This window comes from Saccopteryx bilineata, chromosome 4, assembly GCF_036850765.1.
Source record: "Saccopteryx bilineata isolate mSacBil1 chromosome 4, mSacBil1_pri_phased_curated, whole genome shotgun sequence".
Classification (NCBI taxonomy): Eukaryota; Metazoa; Chordata; class Mammalia; order Chiroptera; family Emballonuridae; genus Saccopteryx; species Saccopteryx bilineata.
In genome coordinates this window covers 222,522,866-222,548,884 of record NC_089493.1, presented here as the reverse complement: position 1 = coordinate 222,548,884, position 26,019 = coordinate 222,522,866, and the positions used below count along the sequence as shown (strand labels likewise).

At 37.5% G+C, this 26,019-nt stretch overlaps 1 protein-coding gene across 2 annotated transcripts in view; it reads right to left on the bottom strand.

Moving 5' to 3' along the window:
* SLF1 (SMC5-SMC6 complex localization factor 1) overlaps positions 1 to 26,003 on the bottom strand; it is a 103,256-nt gene extending 77,253 nt beyond the window's left edge. Inside the window, exons 1-3 of one of the 2 annotated variants that reach the window (XM_066273822.1) lie at positions 25,891 to 26,003; positions 16,397 to 16,510; positions 16,155 to 16,230 (exon numbers count right to left, since the gene is read on the bottom strand). In XM_066273822.1, coding sequence (XP_066129919.1) covers positions 16,155 to 16,230; positions 16,397 to 16,510 — 190 coding nt within the window. In that variant the 5' untranslated portion in view covers positions 25,891 to 26,003. The remainder of the gene's footprint in view (positions 1 to 16,154; positions 16,231 to 16,396; positions 16,511 to 25,890) is intronic. The other variant, XM_066273823.1, reaches the window with a different exon arrangement.
* Positions 26,004 to 26,019: the final 16 nt, after the last annotated feature.

Below are 26,019 nucleotides of genomic sequence, written 5' to 3'. Positions count from 1 at the left end.
AGAAGAAGAAATAAAAGGCATTCAAGTTGGAAAAGAAGAAGTAAAACTATCATTATTTGCAGATGATATGATATTGTATATAGAAAACCCTAAAGTCTCAGTCAAAAAACTACTGGACCTGATAAATAAATTCAGCAAAGTGGCAGGATATAAAATCAATACTCAGAAATCAGAAGCATTTTTATACACCAACAATGAACAGTCAGAAAGAGAAATTAAGGAAACAATCCCCTTCACAATTACAACCAAAAAAATAAAGTACCTAGGAGTAAACTTAACCAAGGAGACTAAAGACTTGTACTTGGAAAATTACAAAACATTGATAAAAGAAATCAAGGAAGATACTAACAAGTGGAAGCATATACCGTGCTCATGGTTAGGAAGAATAAACATCATTAAAATGTCTATATTACCCAAAGCAATTTATAAATTCAATGCAATACCAATTAAAATACCAATGACATACTTCAAAGATATAGAACACATATTCCAAAAATTTATATGGAACCAAAAAAGGACACGAGTAGCCTCAGCAATCTTAAAAAAGAAGAATAAAGTGGGAGGTATCACACTTCCTGATATCAAGTTATACTACAAGGCCATTGTACTCAAAACAGCCTGGTACTGCCATAAGAACAGGCATATAGATCAATGGAATAGAACAGAGAACCCAGAAATAAACCCACAGTTCTATGGACAACTGATATTTGACAAAGGAGGTAAGGAAATACAATGGAGTAAAGACAGCCTCTTTAACAAATGGTGTTGGGAAAATTGGACAGCTACCTGCAAAAAAATGAAACTAGATCACCAGCTTACACCACTCACAAAAATAAACTCAAAATGGATAAAAGACTTGAATGTAGGCCGTGAAACCATAAGCATCTTAGAAGAAAACATAGGCAGTAAGCTCTCCGACATCTCTCGGAGCAATATATTTGCTGATTTATCTCCACGGGGAAGTGAAATAAAAGACAGGATAAACAAATGGGACTATATCAAACTAAAAAGCTTTTGCACAGCTAAAAACAACAAGAACAGAATAAAAAGACAAACTACACAATGGGAGAACATATTTGACAATACGTCTGATAAGGGGTTAATAACCAAAATTTATAAAGAACTTGTAAAACTCAACACCAGGAAGACAAACAACCCAATCCAAAAATGGGCAAAAGAGATGAATAGACACTTCTCCAAAGAGGACATACAGATGGCCAATAGGCATATGAAAAAATGCTCAACATCACTAATCATTACAGAAATGCAAATTAAAACCACAATGAGATATCACCTTACACCAGTCAGAATGGCACTTATCAACAAAACAACACAGAATAAGTGCTGGCGAGGATGTGGAGAAAAGGGGACCCTCCTGCACTGCTGGTGGGAATGCAGACTGGTGCAGCCACTGTGGAAAACAGTATGGAGATTCCTCAAAAAACTGAAAATCGAACCGCCTTTTGACCCAGCTATCCCACTTTTAGGAATATACCCCAAGGACACCATAGAACGGCTCGAAAAGGAGAAATGCACCCGCATGTTTGTGGCAGCATTGTTCACAATAGCGAAGATCTGGAAACAGCCCAAGTGTCCGTCAGAGGACGAGTGGATTAAAAAACTTTGGTACATATATACTATGGAATACTACTCAGCCATAAGAAATGATGACATCGGATCATTTACAATAACATGGATGGACCTTGATAACATTATACGGAGTGAAATAAGTAAATCAGAAAAAAAACTGAGATGAATCCATACATAGAAGGGACATAAAAATGAGACTCAGAGACATGAACAAGAATGTGATGGCAACAGGGGCGGGGGGGTTGGGGGAGGGGGGAGGGGGTGAAGAAGGAGAGAGGGGTTAGGGGACGGGAGGGGCACAAAGAAAACCAGATAGAAGGTGACAGAAAACAATTTGACTTTGCAGGAGGGGTATACAGCACAATCAAATGTCAAAATAATCTAGAGATATTTTCTCTCAACATATGTACCCTGATTTATCAATGTCACTGCATTAAATTTAATAAAAAAATATTAATATTAAAAAAAAAAAAAAAAAAGAAGAGTGTAATTTAGGAGGCACAGGGAGAAACATTTTGGGAAACAACCACCCTAACCCCTGGGACGAGTTACTCCCCAAATCTGAAGTGAATATCTCCCCTGGAAACAGCAATACCAGCAAAGGGAAGCAGGACACCAGCCAAACTAGCTCTCCTGCGGCACTCAAAGCAGAGTCGCTTAGAAGGAGGGAACTTTCCGAGCTACAGTAGTGAGTCTTAGGGTCTGAGCTGCAGCGCCCACACCCACACGGCTAAGGGCTCGCCGGAGGGCAGGCGGTGGTGGGACAAGGAAGCGCGGTTCTGTCAGCAAGGGTGGAAGTTGGGTGGACACCACTGGGCCCAGGTGTGAGCTCAGTCTTGCCCGGCTGGGGAGGAGGAGGCGTGCAAAAGCGGTCAAGCCCAGCTGCAGGCTGCCTGTAATCCAGCCTGCAGGAGAAGGGCGGAAAATCCGGAAGGGGTGGAGACCAGCCCTTGCGCAAGGGTGCAGGAGCACAGCCTTGCCCCATCCGCGGAACCGAGCCTTGTGGCCTGACTTGGGAGCTGGCTCCTCCTGCGGTGGGCAGGGGGAGCCAAAAGCCCAGAACAGGCAGAGTCCCACTACTGAGCATGAGCACGCAGTCCCGCCCGGCCTGTGGAGCCAAGGCTTGCAGTCCTCCCACAAGCGGGCTCCTCCTCCAAGGGCAAGGCGGAAGCCCAGAAACAGGCGGAGACCCGCAGCTGAGCAAAGGTGCTGCCACTGACCTCAGGGCCGAGTATAATGCCACCCATGGGGGTGGGGCGAAGGCCAAGGCCACCAGGGCTTGTACACCTGAGCACATGATCACAGTCACCCTGTGAAGGAAAGTCGGAAACCACAGCAACAGCCCCAGTGGGCAGGCACCGGCAACGCCCATACCCAAACGCCCTACAGAGCAACAGCAGAGGGGGTGGCGGGCCTGCAGACAGACCATACCTAGGGAACACAGAGGCCACACCCAGTGGACTCCAGTGACCAAGACCTTCTTTTACATGGAGAAGATGAGAAGGCAGAGTAATGCAACACAAATGAGTCAAGAGAAATCCCAAGAAAAGGATCTGAATGAAACAGATAAAACCAAATTACCAGATGCAGAGTTTAAAATAACAATTATTAGGATGCTCAAAGATATTAGAACAACAATAGATGGTCATTACGAACACCTAAATAAAGAGATAGCAGATATAAAAACGAACATTGAAATAATAAAAAAGAATCAGTCAGAAATGACAAATACAATACCAGAAATGAAGAACAAAATGGAAGGAAATAAAAGCAGGATGGAAGAAGCTGAGAATTGAATCAGCGAGTTAGAGGACATGATAAATAAAGGCACAGAAGGAGAGCAGAAAAAAGAAAAGACTCAAAAAGTCTGAGGAAACTCTAAGAGAGCTGTGTCAACATGAAGAGAAATAACATCTGCATCATAGGGGTTCCTGAAGAAGAAGAGAAAGAACAAGGGATAGAGACTTTGTTCAAGCATATCATAGCAGAAAACTTCCCTCAATTAAGGCAGGAAAACATCTCACATGTTCAGGAAGCACAGAGAACTCCATTAAAGAGAAACCCAAAGAAATCAACACCAAGACACATCATAATTAAAATACCAAAGCTAAGTGATAAAGAGAAAATATTAAAAGTTGCTAGAGAAAAAGACTATCACCTACAAAGGAGCCCCCATAAGGATGACATCTGACTTCTCAACAGAAACACTTGAGGCCAGAAGGGAATGGCAAGAAATATTCAAAGTAATGCAGAACAAGAGCCTACAACTAAGACTACTTTATCCAGCAAAACTATCGTTTAAAATTGAAGGGGAAATAAAAAGCTTTCCAGACAAAAAAAAAGTCTCAAGGAATTCACTACAACCAAATCAAGGCTGCAAGAAATGCTAAGGGGCCTGTTGTAAACAGATCAAAGGAAAAAAAGAATATAGCAAAAGAGGAATACAATTTTAAAGAATAAAATGGCAATAAAAATTTACATATCAATAATAACCTTAAATGTAAATGGATTAAATGATCCGATCAAAAGACATAGGGTAGCTGCATGGATAAGAAAACAGGACCCATATATATGGTGTCTACAAGAGACACACCTTAAAAAAAAGATGCACATAGACTGAAGATAAATGGATGGAAAAAAATATTTCACGAAATGGAAAAAAAAAAAAGCTGGGGTAGCAATACTTATATCAGATAAATTCTACTTTAAAACAAAGACTATAGCCTGACCAGGTGGTTGCGCAGTGGATAGAGCATCGGACTGGGATGCGGAAGGACCCAGGTTCGAGACCCGAGGTCGCCAGCTTGAGCACGGGCTCATCTGATTTGAGAAAAAAGCTCACCAGCTTGGACCCAAGGTCGCTGGCTCCAGCAAGAGGTTACTTAGTCTGCTGAAGGCCCACAGTCAAGGCACATGTGAGAAAGCAATCAATGAACAACTAAGAAGTCGCAACGCGCAACGAAAAACTAATGATTGATGCTTCTCATCTCTCTCCATTTCTGTCTGTCTGTCCCTGTCTATCTCTGCCTCTGTAAAAAAATAAATAAATAAAATAAATAAATAAAACAAAGACTATAGGTAAGAGATAAAGAAGGCCACTACATAATGATAAAGGGAGTAATCCAACAGGAAGATATAAACATTATAAATATCTATGCAGCTAATATAGGAGCACCTAAATATATAAAGCAGACTTTCATGGATTTAAAGGGCAAGATCAATAGCAATACTATAATAGTAGGGGATTTTAATACCCCACTAACATCACTAGATAGATCCTCAAGAAAGAAAATTAACAAAGAAACAGTAGACTTAAAACATACTAGATCAACTTGATTTAATAGATATCTTCAGAACCTTTCAGCCTAAAGCAGCAGAATATACATTCTTTTCAAGTGCTCATGGCACACTCTCTAGAATAGACCACATGTTAGGGCACAAAAGTGGTCTCAACAAATTTAAGAAGATTGAAATCATATCGAGCACTTTCTCTGATCACAATAGCATAAAACTAGAAATCAACCACAACAGAAAAACTGAAAAATACTCAAACACTTGGAAAGTAAATAGCATGTTATTAAATAACAAATGGGTAAACAATGAGATCAAAGAAAAAATTTAAAAATTCCTAGAAACGAACGATAATGAGCATACATCAACTCAAAATTTATGGGACACAGCAAAACCAGTCTTGAGAGGGAAGTTCATAGCATTACAGGCATACCTCAGCAAGCTAGAAAGAGCTCAAATAAACAACTTGACCCTACATCTAAAAGAACTAGAAAAATAATAGCAAGTAAAGCCCAGAGCTAGAAGAAGGAAGGAAATAATAAAGATCAGAGCAGAAATAAATGAAATAGAGCAGCGGTTCTCAACCTGTGGGTAGTGACCCCGGCGGGGGTCGAAAGACCAAAACACAGGGGTCGCCTAAGGCCATCGGAAAATCCACCCCACCCCCCAAGAGACTGAAAGAGGCCTCACACTGAGGAATCTGCTGTGCGGATTCTGCAGTGTAAAAGATCTGCCTCCTATAAAAGTCTATTGGGGGTGGCGTATTCCACCTTTGGAATTTTTCTGCTCTAGGAAAAGTTCTAGCGTGGAAAAAATTAAGCAACATGCTCTATATTTGAGCGGAATCTGCTGCGGCCTCCCATTGACTTGAATAGGAGGGGAAGAAATGTGTCGGAACTGCATTTCTACCGTACCAGAGATCTCTCTTCTGCGGAATCCACGGGTCTTCCATTGAAGTAAATGAGATGTGGATTCCACCGCAGAAACCGCTGCTTTATAGTGTGAAAGAGCCCTGAAAGATACCATGCTGTGCAGAAACTCCAGTGTATCCTATGACGTAGTTCACACTGTTCTATATAGAAAACTTGCCACTAATCTGGAAAAAACAGATCCATTAGTTAAGCAGCTATTTACGGAACGGTAGCCCCAATACACTAGGTAAGGAGGTCCATTAGTAATAAATAGTTCTCAATATATAATTAAATATTGTTTTTGTGATTAATCACTATGTTTAAATTATGTTTGATTTGTAGCAATGAGAATACATAACGCATATCAGGTATTTACATTCCGAATCATAACTGTAGCAAAATTACAGTTATGAAGTAGCCACCAAAATTATTTTTCGTTTGGGGTCATCGCAACATGAGGTATTGCGGGGTCACAGCATTAGAAAGGTTGAGAACCACTGACATAGAGGCTAAAGAAACAATACATAGGATCAATGAAACCAGGAGCTGGTTCTTTGAAAAGGTAAACAAGATCAATGAACCTTTAACCAGACTCACCAAGAAAAAAAAGAGGACTCAAATAAATAAAATTAGAAACGAGAGTGGAGAAATAACAACTGATACAACAGAAATATAAAATATTGTAAGAAAATACTATGAAGAACTGTACGCCAAGAAACTAGACAACCTAGAGGAAATGGACAAATGCCTTAAAATATATAATCTTCCAAAAATTAATCTGGAAGAATTAGAAAACCTAAACAGACTAATTACAACAAATGAGATTGAAACAGTTATCAAAAAACTCCCAAAAAAGAAAAGTCCTGGGCCCAATGGCTTCACAAGTGAATTCTACCAACTATTCAAAGAAGAACTAACTCCTATCCTTCTCAAGCTATTTCAAAAAAGTCAAGAGGAAGGAAGACTTCCAAGCTCCTTTAATAAGGCAAGCATAATTCTGATTCCAAAACCAGGCAAAGACAACACAAAGAAAGAAAATTATAGGCCAATATCCCTGATGAATTTAGATGCTAAAATCCTCAACAAAATATTAGCAAACCGGATCCAGTAATATATGAAAAAAATCATACCCCATGATCAAGTGGGATTTACTCTTGGGAGGCAAGGCTGGTACAATATATGCAAATCAATCAATGTGATTCATCATATAAACAAAAGGAAGGAGAAAAACAACATGATAATTTCAATAAATGCAGAAAAAGCATTTGATAAAACCCAGCACCCATTCATGATCAAAACTCTCAGCAAAGAGGGAATACAGGGAACACACCTAAACATGATAAAGGCCATCTTTGACAAACCCACAGCCAACATCATACTCAATGGGCAAAAATTAAAAGCAATTCCCTTAAGAACAAGGCAGGGGTGTCCCCTTTCACCATTCTTATTCAACATAGTTCTGAAGTCCTAGCCACAGCAATCAGACAAGAAAAAGAAATAAAAGGCATCCAAATTGGAAAAGAAGAAGTAAAACTATCATTATTTGCAGATGATATGACATTATATATAGAAAATCCTAAAGTCTCAGTCAAAAAACTACTAAACCTGATAAATGAATTCAGCAAGGTGGCAGGATATAAAATTAATACTCAGAAATCAGAGGCATTTTTATATACTAACAATGAACTGTCAAAGAGAAATTAAGGAATCAATCCCCTTTATCATTGCAACCAAAAAAATAAAGTACCTAGGAATACATTTAACCAGGGAGATTAAAAATTAGTACTCGGAAAATTATAAAACATTGATAAAAGAAATCAGGGAAGATACAAACAAGTGGAAGCATATACCGTGCTCATGGTTAGAAAGAATAAACATCATTAAAATGTCTCTATTACCCAAAGCAATTTATAAATTCAATGCAATACCAATTAAAATACCAATGACTTACTTCAAAGATATAGAACACATATCCAAAAATTTATATGGAACCAAAAGAGAACACGAATAGCCTCAGCAATTTTGAAAAGGAAGAATAAAGTGGGAGGTATCACACTTCCAGATTTCAAGTTATATTATAAGGCCATTGTACTCAAAACAGCCTGGTACTGGCATAAGAACAGGCATATAGATCAATGGAACAGAACTGAGAACCCAGAAATAAACCCACACCTTTATGGACAAATGATATTTGACAAAGGAGGTAAGAGCATACATTGGAGTAAGGACAGCCTCTTCAACAAATGGTGTTGGGAAAATTGGAAAGCTCTCTGCAAAAAAAGGAAACTAGACCACCAACTTACACCATTCACAAAAATCAACTCAAAATGGATAAAAGACTTAAATGTAAGTCGTGAAACCATAAGCATCTTGGAAGAAAACATAGGCAGTAAGCTCTCTGACATTTCTCGCAGCAATATATTTGCCGAATTGTCTCCACAGGCAAGTGAAATAAAAGACAGGATAAACAAATGGGACTATATCAAACTAAAAAGCTTCTGCACAGCTAAAGGCAATAAGAACAGAATAAAAAGACAAACTACACAATGGGAAAATATATTTGACAACGCGTCTGGTAAGGGGTTAATAACCAAATTTTATAAAGAACTTGTAAATCTCAACACCAGGAAGACAAACAATCCAATCAAAAAATGGGAAAAAGAAATGAATAGACACTTCTTTGGAGATACAGATGGCCAACAGGCATATGAAAAAATGCTCAACATCACTAATCATTAGAGAAATGCAAATTAAAACCACAATGAGATATCACTTCACACCAGTCAGAATGGCGCTCATCAACAAAACAACACAGAATAAGTGCTGGTGAGGATGTGGAGAAAAGGGAACCCTCCTGCACTGCTGGTGGGAATGCAGATTGTTGCAGCCACTGTGGAAAACAGTATGGAGATTCCTCAAAAAATTAAAAATCGAACTGCATTTTAACCCAGCTATCCCACTGTTAGGAATATACCCCAAGAACACTATAGCACTGTATGAAAAGAAGAAATGCACCCCCATGTTTATGGCAGCATTGTTCATAATAGCAAATATCTGGAAACAGCCCAAGTGTTGGTCCGAGGATGAGTGGATTAAAAAGCTTTGGTACATATATACCAGGAATACTACTCAGCCATAAGAAATGATATCGGATCATTTACAAGAACATGGATAAATCTTGATAACATTATACTGAGCGAAATACGTAAATCAGAAAAAACTAAGAACTATATGATTCCATACGTAGGTGGGACATAAAAATGAGACTCAGACATGGACAAGAGTGTAGGAGTTACGGGGTGGGGGGAGGGGAGGGAGGGGGGGTGGGCACAAAGAAAACCTGTTAGAAGGTGATGAAAGACAATTGGACTTTGGATGATGGGAATGCAGCATAAGCAAATGGCAAAATAACCTAGAGCTGTTTTTTCTGAACATATGTACTCTGATTTATCAATGTCACTCCATTAAAATTAATCAAAAAAAATGAAAAGGTAACCTACTAAATGGGAGATAGTATTTGCAAGAGTATATTCAATAAGGGGTTAATTTCTAAAGTATATACAGAATTTATACAGCTCAACAACAACAGAAAACAATACAATTGAAAAATGAGCCGGGCGTGGTGGCGTGCCTGTAGTCCCAGCTACTAGGCAGGCTGAGGCGGGAGGATCGGATTGCTTGAGCCCAGGAGTTCTGGGCTGTAGTGCGCGATGCCAATCGGGTGTCCACACTAAGTTTGGTATCAATATGGTGACCTCCCGGGAGCGGAGGACCACCAGGTTGCCTAAGGAGGGGTAAACCGGCCCAGGTCAAAAACGGAGGAGGTCAAAACTCTGGTGCTGATCAAAAAATGCGCAGAGGACCTAAACACACATTTCTCCGAAGAGGACACACAGATAACCAACACATATAAAAAGTGTTCAAGGTCACTAATTATCAAAGAAATGCAATTGAAAACCACAAAGAGGTACCACCTCATCACACCTTTTAAAATGACTATTGTCAATAAATCAACAAGTGTCGGTAAGGATTTGGAGAAAAGGAAACCCCAATGCACTCTTGATGGGACTGTAAATTGGTGCAAACACTATGGAAAACAATATAGAGGTTTCTCAAATAATTAAAAATAGAAATAATATACGACCAAACAATTGTACTTCTGGGTATTTATTTGAAGATATCCGAAACATCAGAAAAGACATATGCACCTCTATGTTCATTGCTACATTATTTACAATAGCCAACACATGGAAGCAATCAAGTGTCCACCGATAGACAAGTGGATACAGAAGATTTACTACAGAGACTTGCACAACACACACAGAAAATGAAATATTACTCAGCCATATAAAAAAGAACAAATCTTGCCATTTGCAATAACATGGATGGACCTACAGGGTATTATGCTAAGTGAAATAAGTCAGAGAAAGACAAATACCAAATGATTTCACTTATTCATGAATTAATCTAAAAAAATAAAACAAACAAACTCATAGATATAGAGAACAAACTAAAGGCTGCCAAATGAGAGTGTGTGTGGAGGGATGGGTGAAAAGGATTGATAATTATAAATTGGCAGTTATAAAAACAGTCACACTAATGTAAAGTATAGGATAGAAAAGAATATAGCCAATAATATTGTAACAACTATATATGCTGCCAGATGGGTACTAGATTTGTTGGGGTGATCACTTTATCAGATAAATAAATGTCTAATTACTGTGTTATAAACCTGAAAATAATAATAAAATATTTTATAGCAATTATAATAGAAAAAATTAACCTTACTGAATGAGACTGAAATTTGAAAAATTGAATTTATTGGAGTGACACAGGTTAATAGAACCATAGATTTCAGTGTACAAGTAAATAAAACATCATCTGCACACTGCAACTACACTCATCACCCAAAGTTAAACCTTCTTACGTCCTCATTTATCCCCCTCTTTGCCTCCCTCCATCAACCCCAGTCCCCCTTTCCTCTGGCCATCACAGTACTATTGTCCGTGTGGCATATGTGTCTGTGTGTGTGTGTCTGTGTGTGTACGTTTAGTTAAAGCCCTCACGGGTTTTCTTCCAGCCCCCCAACCACCCTCTCCTCAGATCGTTGTCAGTCTATGTATCTATACTTCTGTTTCCATTTTAAGTATTTTGTTATTAGATTTTACATATAAGTGAGATCATATGGTATTTATCTTTCCTGACTGGCTTATTTAACTTAGCATAATTTCCAGGTCCATTCTTGCTGTCCCAAAAGATAAGACTTTCTTTTTTTTCTTTTCTTTTTCTTTTTTTTTAGTCAAGTAGTATTCAATTGTGCAAATACCCACATATCTACAGATGGGCAGGCACTTGACCTGTTTCCAGATCTTGGCTATTATAAATAACACTGCAATAAACATAGTGGTGCATGTATTCTTTCCAATCAGTGCTACGGGATTATTAGGATATATTAATATTTCCAGAAGTAAAATTACTGGGTGAAAATGAAGATCATCTTTAATTCTTTGAGAAAACTTCACCCGGTTTTCTACAGTGGCTGCGTGAGTCTGCATTTAGCCCAACAGTGCACAGGGATTCCCTTTTTCTCCACATATTCACCAGCACTTGTTTGTGGATTTATTGATGATAGCCATTTTGACTGGTGTGAGGTGATATCTTATTGTGGCTTTAATTTGCATCTCTCTGATGATTAGTGACACTGAGGATCTTTTCATATCTTTATACGTCTATTGGCCATTCATATATCCTCTTTGGAAAAGTGTTTATTCAGATCCTTTGCCCATTTTTAAATTGGATTATTTCCTGGTGTTGCGTGCATAAAAGTTCTTTATGTATCTTGGAAATTAACCCCTTACCAGATGTATCATTGGTGAATATATTCTTTCATGCAATGGGTTGCTTTTCATTTAGTTGGTACTTTGTGCAAATTTTCAGTTTGATGTAGACCTATTTTTAAATTTATTTCCCTTGCCTGAGGAGATATATAGGCAAAAATAGTGCTATGAGAGATGACTTGAGATCTTCATGCCTGTTTTCTTCTAGGATTTTAATGGTTTTGTGCCTTTAGGTATTTTATCTATTTTGGGTTTATTCTTGTAATGGTGAAAGAAGATAGTCTACTTTCATATTTTTGCATGTGTCTGTTCAATTTTCCCAACACCGTTTATTGAAAAAATTGTCTTTACTCTATTGTATGTGCTTGTCTCCTTTGTCAAATATAAATTACCATAAAGGTGTGGGTTTATTTCTTGGCTCTCTGTTGTGCTTCAATGATCTACATATAGTGTGTCTGTAAAGTCATGGTGCACTTTTGACCGGTCACAGGAAAGCAACAAAAGACGATAGAAATGTGAAATATGCACCAAATAAAAGGAAAACTCTCCTAGTTTCATACCTATTCAGTACAGTTCGATGTGGACTCCATTTGTTGTCCTACACACATCCAAACGATAGTGAAGTTCTTGACACACACAGGTAAGGATGTCTGGTGTAACAGTGAATAACGTCTGTGATTCTCTATTTTAAGTGATTAATGTCGTGGCGCTTCGTTATAAACGCGCCGATATTCACGTTGCACTTTGGTCACAGACTCGAATTCAGCGAGCCACAGAACACACTGAACTTTCCTCTGCACCGTCCACATCTCGACTGGTATGGCCGTGGGCTGCTCCGCTGTATACACGGTGTTACGTCATCATCTGTGCATGCGCACATGCTGCCACATCATCCTACAGAAACTGGGAGGGTTTTTCTGATTTATTTGGGTGCTCATTTTTTCTTGATGAGTCTGGTTATAAAGGTTTGTCAATCTTGTTTATCTTTTCAAAGAACCAACTCTTGGTTTTACTGGTCTTTTGTACTGTTGTTTTAGTATCCATGTAAATTATTTCTAATTTAATCTTATTTCCTTCTTCCTAGTAACTCTTAGTTGTTCTTTTTCTAGCTCATTCCAATTTAGAGTGAGACTATTTGAGATTTTTCTTGCTTTTTGATAAGCCTGTGATGCTATGAATTATCCTATCAGGACTATTTTTGTTGTATATCACAGATTTTATCATTTTCATTTACTTCCAGATCACTTTTGATTTCTTCCTTGATCATATTTTTAACCCATTCATTGTTTAATAAGATATTATTTAGCTTCCATGTGTCCAAATGTTTTTCAGGAGTTTTATCTTGTGATTGACTTCTAGTTTCACAGCATTACAGTCAAAGACACTTGATATGATTTTAATCTTTCTAAATTTACTGAGACTTCTTTTGTTACTAACATGCGTTCTTAGGAAACGTTCCATGTGCACTTCCCTTGGAAAGAATGCATATTCTTCTGCTTTGGGGTAAAATGCTCTGAAGACATCACTTAAATCAATTTGATCTTGTGTGTTATTTAAGACCCGTTGCCTTGTTGATTTTCTGTCTGGAAGATCCACCCACTGATGCCAACGGGGTAAAATCCCCAACTATAACTCTAGTTATAGTAACTATTGATTTCTCCCTTTTGTCAGGATTTACTTTATATATTTAGGTTCTCCTACATTGGGTGCATAAATTTTACAAGGGTTATATTCTCTTTTCAGATTGCTCCCTTTGTCATTATAAAATGTTCTAATCTCTTTTGATATAACTTTTGTTTTGAGGTCTATTTTGTCTGATATACTGTACTATTGCTATAAAAGCTTTTTTTTCCCCATTTCCTTTTGCATGGAATATTTTCTTCCATCCATTCACTTTAAGTCTGTGTGTATCTTTTGTTATGAGGCGGATCTCATGTATACAGCATATACACAGATGTTTTCTTATCTATCCAACTACCCTATGCTTTTGACTAGAGCATATTAAATTTATTATTGATAGGTACTTATTGCCATTTCATTCTTTTTTTTTTTGCCATTTCATTCTTATTTTTTAATTTTTCTTTAAAGCAAGCCTTTTAACATGTCTTATTTTTATTCAGTGAAAGGAGGTGAGGCAGAGACAGACTCCTGCATGCACCCCAACTGGGAGCCTCCCAGATAGCTCATTAGGGAGCAGTGCTCTGCCCATCTGCGGTGTTGCTTTGTTGCTCAGCAACCGAGCTCCTTAGTGCTTGAGGTGGAGGTTATGGAGCCATCCTCAGCACGCAGGGACAACTTGCTCCAATCGAGCCATAGCTGCAGGAGGGAAAGGGAGTGAAAGACAGAGAGACAGAAAGAGAGAAGCAGGCGGCAGAGGGATGGAGAAGCAAATAAGCACTTCTCCTGTGTGCCCTGACCAGAAACTGAACCTGGGACATCCACATGCCCAGCCGATGCTCTACCACTTAGGCAATCAGCCAGGGTCTAACATTTCTTGCCAACAGGTTTTGGTGGTAACAAACTCCTTTCACTTTTTCCCCCTTTTGTCTAGGAAACTATTTCACCTGCAATTTTAAATAAAGCCTTACTGGATAGAGTAGTCTTGGCTGAAGGTTTTTGCTTTTTACCAGTTTGAATATTTCATGCAAAGTACTTCCGATCTGAAGTGTTTCTGTTGAGAAATCAACTCATAGCTTTATAGAGCTCCCTTGGAGGTAACTATCTCTCACATACTGCTTTTAAGATTCTCTTTTACTTTTGCTGTTTTAATAACAATGTGTCTTGGTGTGTGCCTCTTTGGATTCATCTTGATTGAGACTCTGAGTTTCTTGAACTTGTGTAACTCTTTCCTTCCCCAGATTAGGGAAATTTTCAGCCATTATTTCTTTAAACAGGTTCTTGATCCCTGCTAACTCTCTTCTTCCTTTGGTACCCCTATGATGCAGATATGTTGTTAAACTTGATGTTGTCCCAGAGGACACTTAGACCTATCTCATTTTTCTTTTCTTTTTGTTGCTCTGCAGCTTCCTTTATAAAGCATTAGATATAATACTCCTGATCAGCTGGTCATTGAGACTGACTGCTCTATAAGTCAGCTATAAATCCAGTTTGGTGCTGGCAGGTGGTGTATGTAGCTTCTACTTACTCCACAGCCATCTTAGATCCCCTCTCTCAACATGAGACTCTTAAACTACTTACCAACATTATCTTTGAGCTATATTATGTTTTCCTGAAGTTTTTGATAGTGAGAGGCCCACAACATCACTGAACATTGTATGCAATGTTTCCAATAATGATTAGAATTCTAATTGCTAGTAAATATAAATATAAGAATAAAATACAGCCCTGGCCCAGTTGGCTCAGTTTAGAGCATTGGCCCGGTGTATGGATGTCCTAGGTTGATTCCCAGCCAGGGCACACAGAAGAAGCGCCCATCTGCTTCTCCACCCCTCCCCCTCTCCTTTCTTTCTGTCTCCTCCCACAGCCAAGGCTCCATTGGTGCAATGTTGGCCCAAGGCGCTGAGGATGGCTCCATGGCCTCCGCCTCAGGCACTAAAATGTCTCCAGTTGTAACGGAGCAACACCCCAGATGGGCAGAGCATCACCCCCTAGTGCACTTGCCAGGTGGATCCTGGTCGGCCACATGCAGGAGTCTGTCTCTCTGCCACCCCACTTCTCACTTCAGAAAAATACAAAAATAATAATAATAATAATAAAATGTGGTATTTATTCCTTAAATTATGATTACAATTAGTAGTCCTTATTTTGGGTAAGATTTGTATTCTTCATATGCTAAAACTTTTCCAATAACGTTTATAGAATTGTTATACTTTGTAAAACAAATTTATTGAGTTATAGAATTTTTAAGGGTATTTACAAACATTCTATAGTTTCTTTATCTGAGTATCAATTATCCTTTTAAACAACAGGGGTAATGTACGTTTTCATTTGTGGAGTTAATAATGAATTCAAGTGTTTTTCTTGTAAGCTACCTTAAAAAATGGTAAATTCATCTGAATTAAATTCATTTTTTTGCATCTAGTAGACTAACTGAGATGTCAGATCACAGTAGAGAAAACTATAAGAGGGACATCAATGGTGACAAACAGAAATTAAAAATCTTAGAATACTAGAACAGCATGATCAGTGCTTCACAGCATGGGTGGGAGAGGAAGCAGAACAAAATCATGAACAATTTCCAATGATAAATCAAAAAAATGAAACTTGACAACAGCTGAAGCTTCAACAACTTTTTTGGCATTTTGTGCCAAATTTTTCATTAAAGAATTTCTGCTTACAGAAAGAACTTACACAAAAATATTTGGTGAAGGAAATATTTATGCCTGTTTTATACATTTCACATATGTGAAAAAGTCCTCAGAAAAATAAAGAAAAAGTATATTAAATATAAGTACTTTCAGAAAAATGTCAGAACACAAACATACCATCTTTCTAGGGACTAAGGTACTTCTTCTCAACATGAAGATTGTTTTTTACAAAGATGGAGGGAAGGCCATCAACTTACCTGCTGCACAAGCTGCTAAAAATTTTTCACTCTTACATAGGCGTTCAGCTATAAGATGGGTACAATTTTTGTATTTCTAGAAGGAAAAATCCACATGAAAAAATATTACGATGGTAAAATTTCCTTTTAACACCTTATTCTTACAATTTTAAGAAGGCATTTTATCATTTTTAGGCCACTATTTTAATTCTAGTTATTTTTCTATGTCTATAATATTTAGTAAATAAAGTTTCTGTACTCACCTCACTCTTAATAAAAGTGCAATCTAATTTTAAAAGCAATTTGCCTAGAGCTTCCTTTTCTTCCATCTTAAATCCTGTCATCTGAATGATATGCTTTGGGGTACCATCATCCATCTAATATATATACAGATAAAGAAGATAAAATGTCAGAGATATTATTCATTGGGTTGAAAACAGTATCAAAAATAAAAACTAAAACCATTAAACTAATTTTTGTTAACCTGAATTAAACCCATTAAACACATATGGCTTAATTATAAATATAAATTACATAAATAAAAATTAGTTTTAATGTTATTGTCTTCAAAATATGACCTTAAAATAAAGTCAGATTTTATATTCTGGTTTGAATACTGAAAGTTTCAAACTTTCAGTATTACTACACACAGTGATGCATTACTACATCACTTTCCACTAAAATACACACATGAATGAATGTAAGTCTTTGGAAGTATGTATAATTATATATTATATAAATATTAACATATTAGCTTCATTTTGTTGTTTCTTTACATGAGAACAATCCAGTTTATTCAAATATTACCAGTTATACATGCTCTCATTTGAGTGTGTTTGTGGTTCTATACAATTTCATCATGTGTAGCTTCATATAATTACCTCATCAATCCAAATACAGAACTATTTCATAACCACAAGATTCCCTCTTTACAGCCATATTCACCCTTTCCCCCAACCCCTAACCTTAATCTGCTCTCCAGCTCAATACTTGTATTATTTCAAGAATGCCATAAAAATGAAATGACTTTTTTCACTCAGAATAATTCCCTTGAGCTCCATCCAAGTTGTTGTATCAAATTGATTTTTAAAATCCAAATGAAGTCATCATTCTTTAGAAATCTCATTTGAAAGTCAGTCCATGGAATAATAAATATTTATCCTTATTGTGAGGAGAAAAAATGATTTATTTTTAGGTAAGATACCTATTAGCTTTATTTTTAAAGGCACTATTATTTTGCTAAGAGCTTGTCCATTCATTGAGAATAAAACAGTAAAATCTTAACATGATTTTTAATGTCTGTAGACAGTCATCGAAGAATATGTATAAGCCACTGGAGAAATTTATAAAACTTTCTGGTATATATATATGTTAATTTCATCAACTACAAAGTACACCTAAAAAAATCTAGTTTTCAAATTATTTTGATAAAAACCTTGATATTTAAATACAGTTCATTGAGAAAGTTGTATTTGAGGCGGTACATTTTTTAAGAAAGAAAGGGAAAACTCATGCCATTTCTAATTAGAATACAATTTTTTGTTTACATGAGGTTAGAAATTAAGATGTAGATAGCATCTCAGAGAAAACGTAGTTTCTCAAAACAGATAAGGAAAGCAGGAACTAGAGTAATTAGGGTAATTTTCCATATCTCTAACAATTTTGTCACCATAGCTCTGCATAGTATTTAATTAAATGCCATAGGTAGAGCAATGGCATTTGGTTTCTTTCTATACATTTAAAAATAAACCTAGGCCCTGGACAGTTGGCTCAGTGGTAGAGCGTCAGCCCGGCCTGTGGAAGTCCTGGGTTTGACTCCTGGTCAGGGCACACAGTAGAAGCTCCCATCTGCTTCTTTACCCCTCCCCCTCTCCTTCCTCTCTATCTCTCTCTTTCCCTCCTGTAGCCAAGGCTCCACTGGAGCCAAGTTGGACAAGGCGCTGAGGATGGCTCCGGTTGCATCCAAGCAATGCCTCAGATGGGCAGAGCATCATCCCCTGGTGGGCATGCCGGGTGGATCCCAGTCAGGCACATGCGAGAGTCTGTCTCTCTGCCTCCCCACTTCTCACTTCAGAAAAATAAAATAAAAAAAAATAATAATAAAGAAATAAACCTAAAAAAATTAGCACTGCTTGAGCCTAGGACTAGTAATAGACAACTGGTAAAAAATATTGTTTACAGAAATTGTACTTTCAAAGACTAAAATAATATATACATTTATATTAAATATATATGAACAGGCCTCTGGCCTGTTGACTCAGTGCTAGAGTGTTGGCCTGGCATGTGGATGTCCCAGGTTTGATTACCCGTCAGGGCACACAGAAGAAGTGCCCATTTGCTTTTCCATCTTTCCCCCTCTCCTTTCTCTCTCTTTCTCTCTTCCCTTCCTGCAGCCCAGGCTACATTGGAGCAAAGTTGGCCTGGGCTCTGATGATGGCTCTATGGCCTCTGCCTCAGGCGCTAGAAAGGCTCAGGTTGCAATGGAGCAACGCCCTGGGTTGGGCAGAGCATCGCCCCCTAATAGGCATGCCGGGTGGATCCCAGTGGGCACATGCAGGAATCTGTATCTCTGCCTCCCTGCGTCTCAGTTCAGAAAAAAAAAAATTATATATATATATATTATATATATATAATATATATATATATATACACACACACAATATATATATATAAAAACAACACATAGTAAAATTTGAAATAAAGCATAAGTCAGTGTTAAAAGTGACTTTCATTTTCTTGCTTAAAATGTATAAAAGGAAAAACTTCAGTGAAGGTAATAACACTTCAGTTTTTTCTCTCCCCTTCATCTTCCCCACGCCTTGAGGGGAGGAAGCTACAGGAGAGAACTAACTGGATATGCTTTGCTCGGCATATCTGCATATTTGTAATGACACTCATATTAACCCTTTAGGACATGCTCTAAGGAGCTGCCAGTAGCAGCCTGCATTGACTGCCTGGTAGGTAAATCAATTCAGAGGTTAAGTATTAAGAAGCATATTGCAGTTGAACCTCAAAGCCACCACCTCCAAAATCATTTTTATTCAATAAAAAAGCTGAAACTTTGACCTCAATATATCTGACTTTCATATTTCTCTATTGCTTCAAAAAGAAGAAAATGAATGTAATATATTAACCCTCTAATATCCTAAAATTCAAGGTGTGTAACATAAAGTATCTTTAAGGATAAGATTCTTCAATGAAACAAAATTTTTTAAAAAGGTTACAAGGATTTTGTCAGAGCACAATCCTTATGAAATAATTAATCATACATGCAAAATACTATCTATCATCAGTAAATAAAATATAAATAACTTCTTGCACAATCATCCAATTATTAATAATACACCTTTTTAAACCATTTTCATGGGTTAAATAACACAGCTCTTAAGTTATAATATTCATTATTATAGACTGAATACATAAAACCTTTACAAAGGACATGCTTTGTTTTTAGAAATAATGATTTAGTTAGATGCACAACACATAATAGCACACATACAATAAAGCCACATGTGGATCATAAGGCATATGGTCATAACTAGGGAGAAATGCTTTCATTAATTCTAGGGAATTATTTAAATAAATCATTTCAGCAGATTTCCTTTAGAATATGACAGGTCCTAATTTGACCTGGGATGGTGAACACACAATGCAATATACACACACACACACACACACACACACACACACATACATATATGTATATATATGTATATATATAATGTTTTATAGAATTGTACACCTGAAACCTGTATAATTTTATCAAGCAATGTCACCCCAATAAATTCAATAAAAAAAGGTCCTTTCAGAAATATTAAACAAAATTCAACATATCTGTGACTATCATCATGGTATTCAAGGGAAAAGGCAAACCTAAGTGTTTTTATAGTTCTTGAAAATCACTTTATTCAGAGAAATACAAGTGTTTTAACCATATTTTACCTACTACATGTATTTTATTTATGTATTCAAAAGTTTCACCTGACCAGGCAGTGGCGCAATGGATAAAGCGTCAGACTGGGATGCAGAGGACTCAGGTTCGAGACCCCGAGGTCACCAGCTTGAGCAAGGGCTCATCTGGCTTGAGCAAAAAGCTCACCAGCTTGGACCTAAGGTCGCTGGCTCAAGCAGGGGTTACTTGGTCTGCTGAAGGCCGGCGAAGGCACATATGAGAAAGCAATCAATGAACAACTAAGGTGTCCAACAAAAACTGATGATTGATGCTTCTCATCTCTCTCCATTCATGTCTGTCTGTCCCTGTCTATCACTCTCCTGACTCTCTGTCCCTGTTAAAAAAAAAAAGTTTCAAAAGCTATTTAGCAAGCTATTTCAAGAAATGTCAAAGAAGGGAAATCTGAGGTTTAAAAATGTAAAATCTTGCCTATCTGACTACTCTGAAATCTGGTCTAGACAAACCACTGTTAAGTAGTAATCTGAATATGCAGAAAGCAATAAGAAAAATCACTGTAATGATACAACTCCAAAAGTTTTGCCTGACCTGTGGTAGCGCAGTGGAAAGAGCTTCAACCTGGAATGCTGAGCTTGCTGGGTTAAAACCCTGGGCTTGCCTGGTAAAGGTACATATGGAAATATGAACTGATACTTCCCGCTGTTCCCTCCACCCCCCCTTTCTAAAAAAAATAAATAAAATCTTTAAAAAAAGTTTTATTTAAAGGCTATTCTTTAAGTTTTATCCTTCTGCTTCCTGAGAATATGTTCTACAGAACTGTAAGAAAAACAATCTATCATACTGTGTACTTCTTCTAGATCAAATTAATAGCTATTTTACAATTTGAATGTTTATTAACAAAGTGACATTTTAACATATTTTGGTTTGATGCACAAATAATTAAGTGACTTAGACTAAGAAGAGTCAATGCATAATGCAAAGTTTTCATCTTAAATCATAGTGTCTTTATAATGGAATAAATATACCACTTTTTATATTTAATAACATTTTTCTGCCACAGTCCACAGTAAAATAAAAACAGGACCAACTGTGCTTAATAGTAGCAATCAGCAAAGGCTTTATAAAGCAATTTCTTTCCTTCGAAAAACAAGGATGAAATTGAAATTAAAAGAGCAAAGAGAAGGAGAAATAAGAAATATAGGTGAAAAATAAATAGGACATCCTGATTCAAACATTATGAAAATAAGAACATTAAAAACATGTTCAAAATACAATTTACTCACAAGTTTATCAGAAAAACTGGGCTATCTGCTAAACTATCACGGAATTTTGAATCTCTATGTTAGCACACAATAAGTGGCACAGATTAAAGAACAAATTCTATTAACCTAATCTAGTAGCTTCCTATAATAAAATTATTTATTTGAAGCAACAGCATTTACAATACATTTAGCAATGATTCTTAATATCGTATCATATGACAAACTAATAGCGTAGATCACAGGTCTAATTCATATAGTTCCATGGGAAAATTGGTATCTGTAAATATAATAGACATAACTATATATAAATATATAGGTAGATTTATATTGGTAAAATTATTGGTTTAATTGTTCTTTTTATGATGCTGCAGGAATAAGAAAATAATAAATGGTCTAATATGCCAGTGAACTTAAGGAGAACTCTATACCAAACTAATGTAATACCTATCAATGATACAAACTATTTAGTACTTAAAAGTTGGGTCAAGTTTTGTTTAGGTGATATGTTCTGGGATATGGAGGATCAAGAGTTAACTTCTAGAAGTCTTCCAACAAAAGAAAGAAAGTACATATATTGCAGTGTAATTGTAACAGTGGTATTTCTAGGGTAATTATATTTTTCTAGGACTTTAAGGTGGTGGTCCTTCAAATATTTACACAGAAAATACTATCCTAACATAACAAAAGAAAAAGAGCATTTTCTTAACAGTTAATTGTTATGGTTACTGTCAAAAAATTAAAATTGCATACTAGATTCTTAGTTACAAAAACTGCTTCGTAATTTTTAAAAATTAGGTAGTAATTTAAAAAGTCCAGTTACTTCCCTTGAACCATATAACACACACAACTAAGGAGGTAATGACTGTGGACAGAGCTGGCATTTGTGCACAGAAAGCAACTGTCTCTGTGGCGTGGACCTTCTCAAAATATCTCCCACGTGGACCTACCCCTGATGCCTGAGATTCTTTTGCAGTTGGTGCCAGAAAGAAATGCAAATAAACCTATAGCACTCATCACAATTAAGAATATTATGCATTAGATTTTTAGGTCCTATGAATTCTTTATGACACATAGCCAGGACACGCTTTAAAAAATATGACATATAGCTATAACATGTTGAAAAGAGAACTCAAAAAATTAGAGACAGGAATACAGATATAAATACAAAGGTATGGTCCAGAAGAGAGGGTGAAAGTCCAGGGAGGGTGTAACAATTGAGAGAAAATGCTGCAAAAAAAAAAAAAAAAAAAAAAAAGAGGGACTAACGGGATGGGTATTACACAACACTGAGGAGGACATAAAGCATCATGTAAGTTGTATGCTATTAAGATAACTAAGAATTTACTTTTTTTAAATTACATATTTGCATTTAGAAAACTAAAAATTTTCCTCAAACTAAGTTTTACTGATTTGTCTTTTAACTTTATTATTTATTTATTGAATTTTTCTGAAGTGAGAAGTGTGGAGGCAGAGAGACAGATTCTCACAAGCACCCAATAGGGATCTATGGGGCAAGCCCACTATGGGGTGATGCTCCCATGCAACTGGAGCCATTCCAGCACCTGAGGCGGAGGCCATGGAGCCGTCCTCAGCGCCTGGGCCAACTTTGCTCCAATGGAGCCTTGGCTGCGGGAGGGGTGGAGAAGCAGATGAGCGCTTCCCCTGTGTGCCCTGGCCGGGAATCGAACCCAGGACCTCTATATGCTCGGGCTGACGCTCTACCACTGAGCTAACTGGCCAGGGCTTGTCTTTTAATTTTAATTAACACATGCTTATTATAGAAAACTTGAAAATTACTACAAAGTATACAGAAAGATTAAAATCATCTCTAATTCCTTCACCCTGTAATACCACTGTTAATACAAAGGAATGGGGAAAGGAATTTGACTTGAAGGTTTTTATGCATCTGTGTATATGTCACAAAATTTAAATATTATATAATTCTGTATCTTAATTTTTATGTAAAATTATATTGTGATCATTTTTCCATGCCACTAAATATTCCCCATGGCTTTACAACTCTACAGTATTAGGGCAAATTAGTTAATTAGAATAACAAAATAATGTTTGTTACTCAAGTGAACTATTTTAATATTGAACCTACTTCTTTTTCTTATTTTAAACCTAAAGAAAATAACTTTTATACTTCCCTCTTCTGGAAAGAATAGACTGATCCTTGAATACAACTTGCTTTGAACTCAAGTTTGAAAGATTTTCATGATTCATGTTACCTAAGGAATTTAACTGGCAAAGTAAAAAAGTGTTAAAACTGGCCCTGGCCGGTTGGCTCAGTGGTAGAGCATCGGCCTGGCGTGCAGAAGTCTCAGGTTCGATTCCCGGCCAGGGCACACAGGAGAAGCACCCACCTGCTTCTCCACCCCTCCCCCTTTCCTTCCTCTCTGTCTCTCTCTTCCCCTCCCGCAGCTAAGGCTCCATTGGAGCAAAGGTGGCCCGGGCGCTGGGGATGGCTCCTTGGCCTCTGTCCCAGGAGCTAGAGTGGCTCTGGTCAACATAGGGATGCCCAGGATGGGCAGAGCCGGGTGGATCCCAGTCGGGCGCATGCGGGAGTCTGTCTGTCTCTCCCCGTTTCCAGCTTCAGAAAAATACAAAAAAAAAAAAAGTGTTAAAACTAAAGATCATCAGTTAAAATGTTGAATCTGTTTTAACTAATATTGTAAAAGGTAGAAATAAATCTTAGTACTCATAGTACTCATACTGTGTGAATAAAATAGTTTGGCTCTGAATCCTGTTAACATTAAGCAGAGGTTAGGAATTCTACACCCTCTTACCTAGGAGTAAAATTAGGCCTTTGGCTTAGTTTCATTCAGGTGGCCTTTGGAATTTCTTTTTTTTTAAAGATGTAGTCTGTTTCCTGCCCCTCCTTCAGAGGTATGGGGAGAAGAGGGTTGTATGTATGTGTATACATTATCACTTACTTATTTTAAGCAGTAAGATGTCTTTAGAATGTAAGAAAGAATACATAGTGTATTTTATAGCACATAACCATTAGCATATTTAAGGAGTCAATTAATTACAAGAGTAACAAATAAAATTCCATTTTAGTTATATTTTTGAGAAAGAGGATTCTACCTTTGTTTTTATTTTTCAGAATCTATACAGAATTGTTGATTTTATTTAAAAAAAATTTCTTTAAATAGTGAAAAGACTATCTTAGAATAATCAAAACTAATGTTTTTTTAGATGTTAGTGAAAATTGTTGATACTTATGAAATTTTAAGAGTTTTAAATTTTGATTATGAAAACTACCCACATGTGAACACCTTTTCAAAGACTCTTTCACATGATTTATGCTTTTCGCTTTAGGAAAGCAGAAAAAGTCAATCACATTAAGTAAACTGCAGTCAATAAGGTAGAAGAAAATGTGGATTTAGAAAATAAATCTAATAGGGGCTTATTTGCATTATAGAAGACTGTCTTTACAATAAAATTTTATATATTCAAGTATTTGAACATCATAGTTCATTTGAATTAACTCTGATTTAACTTAGTCACGATCATATTAACTCCCTTAAAAAAAAACCCCACCCCAAACTATCAATTTAAGTATGAAAACCTGCAATACAGGTTAGTCAAACTTCTAAAATAGGAACACACTGCACATCTCACATATCAAAAACACTTCTAGGAAATGAGGCATAACAATAAAATAAAAGAGTTCATAAGGTGCAGTGTATACTGTAAATACTGTTTAAGTTTTCAATCCTAATATCTCATCGGTAACAATTTTTTTTCTTCTGTTCGTATGGTACAGTCATTTGTTTAAAAAAAAAAAAAAAAAAAAAGCTTGGAGCTTTGAACATCAAGCTCCATGTAATTTCTGAGTCAAATTCTGTCCATGGAGTACCTGAGGCAGGCCAGTGTTTGATCAACATTAAATCAGAGGTTTTGAGAGTGGAAGAAATCTCAGAATTACGACTAAATCCTGTTCCCAGCCTTCAAGCCGCTAAAATATTACGATCCCCGGGAACACAGACCCTCCCACCTCCCATTAGGGAAACCTGTGTGTGTTACGTTTAAAAGGCCTACAGTAGCTGCAGAAATATATGACCACTACCATTTGACTATTTTAAAATTTTCCACTAGGAAGAAAAGGATGACACCATTTCCCTCGTCACATGACGGTGGGCCTGGGGAATCCCAGCCACCTGCAAGGACGAGAAATTATGGAAAGCAGCCCAGAATCTGGGACTCCGGGAGAAGCGTCCCAGTCGGTTCTATGGAAACGAGAGACGCGGGTGGCCTAGCGCCTCGCCGGCTCGGGACCGAGCTGCCGAGCTGCGCAAACAGGGAGCGGAGGAGCGCTCAGCCTGCACTGCAGAGAGGGCTCGGCGGCCTGCCTTCCGCGGCGCGGGGTCTGCGACTGCAGCCCACCGACGCGGGAGCCTTCTGGGCGCTCCAGTGGGAAGGAACAGAGGCAGCGGCAAGCGCAAGAGGCGGGCGCCACTGCCGCTCACCCCAGCCCCTTCCCAGCCTCACAGTGGGAGCAGCAGAAACTTCGGGGGCATGGAGGAAACATCCCCACAGAGTCAGGGTACACTGTGTCTTCCGAGCTGAGGCCCTTTACCTTCCAGGCCGGAGTGTCTTGCTTCCCTCGGGTGACCGTGGAGACAGGGTAGACGACTGCTGCGGCAGCACTCGCTACTTCGCTAATCCCGGCTCTGGGAAATAATTTCCCGCCGGGCGCTCCGTGGCT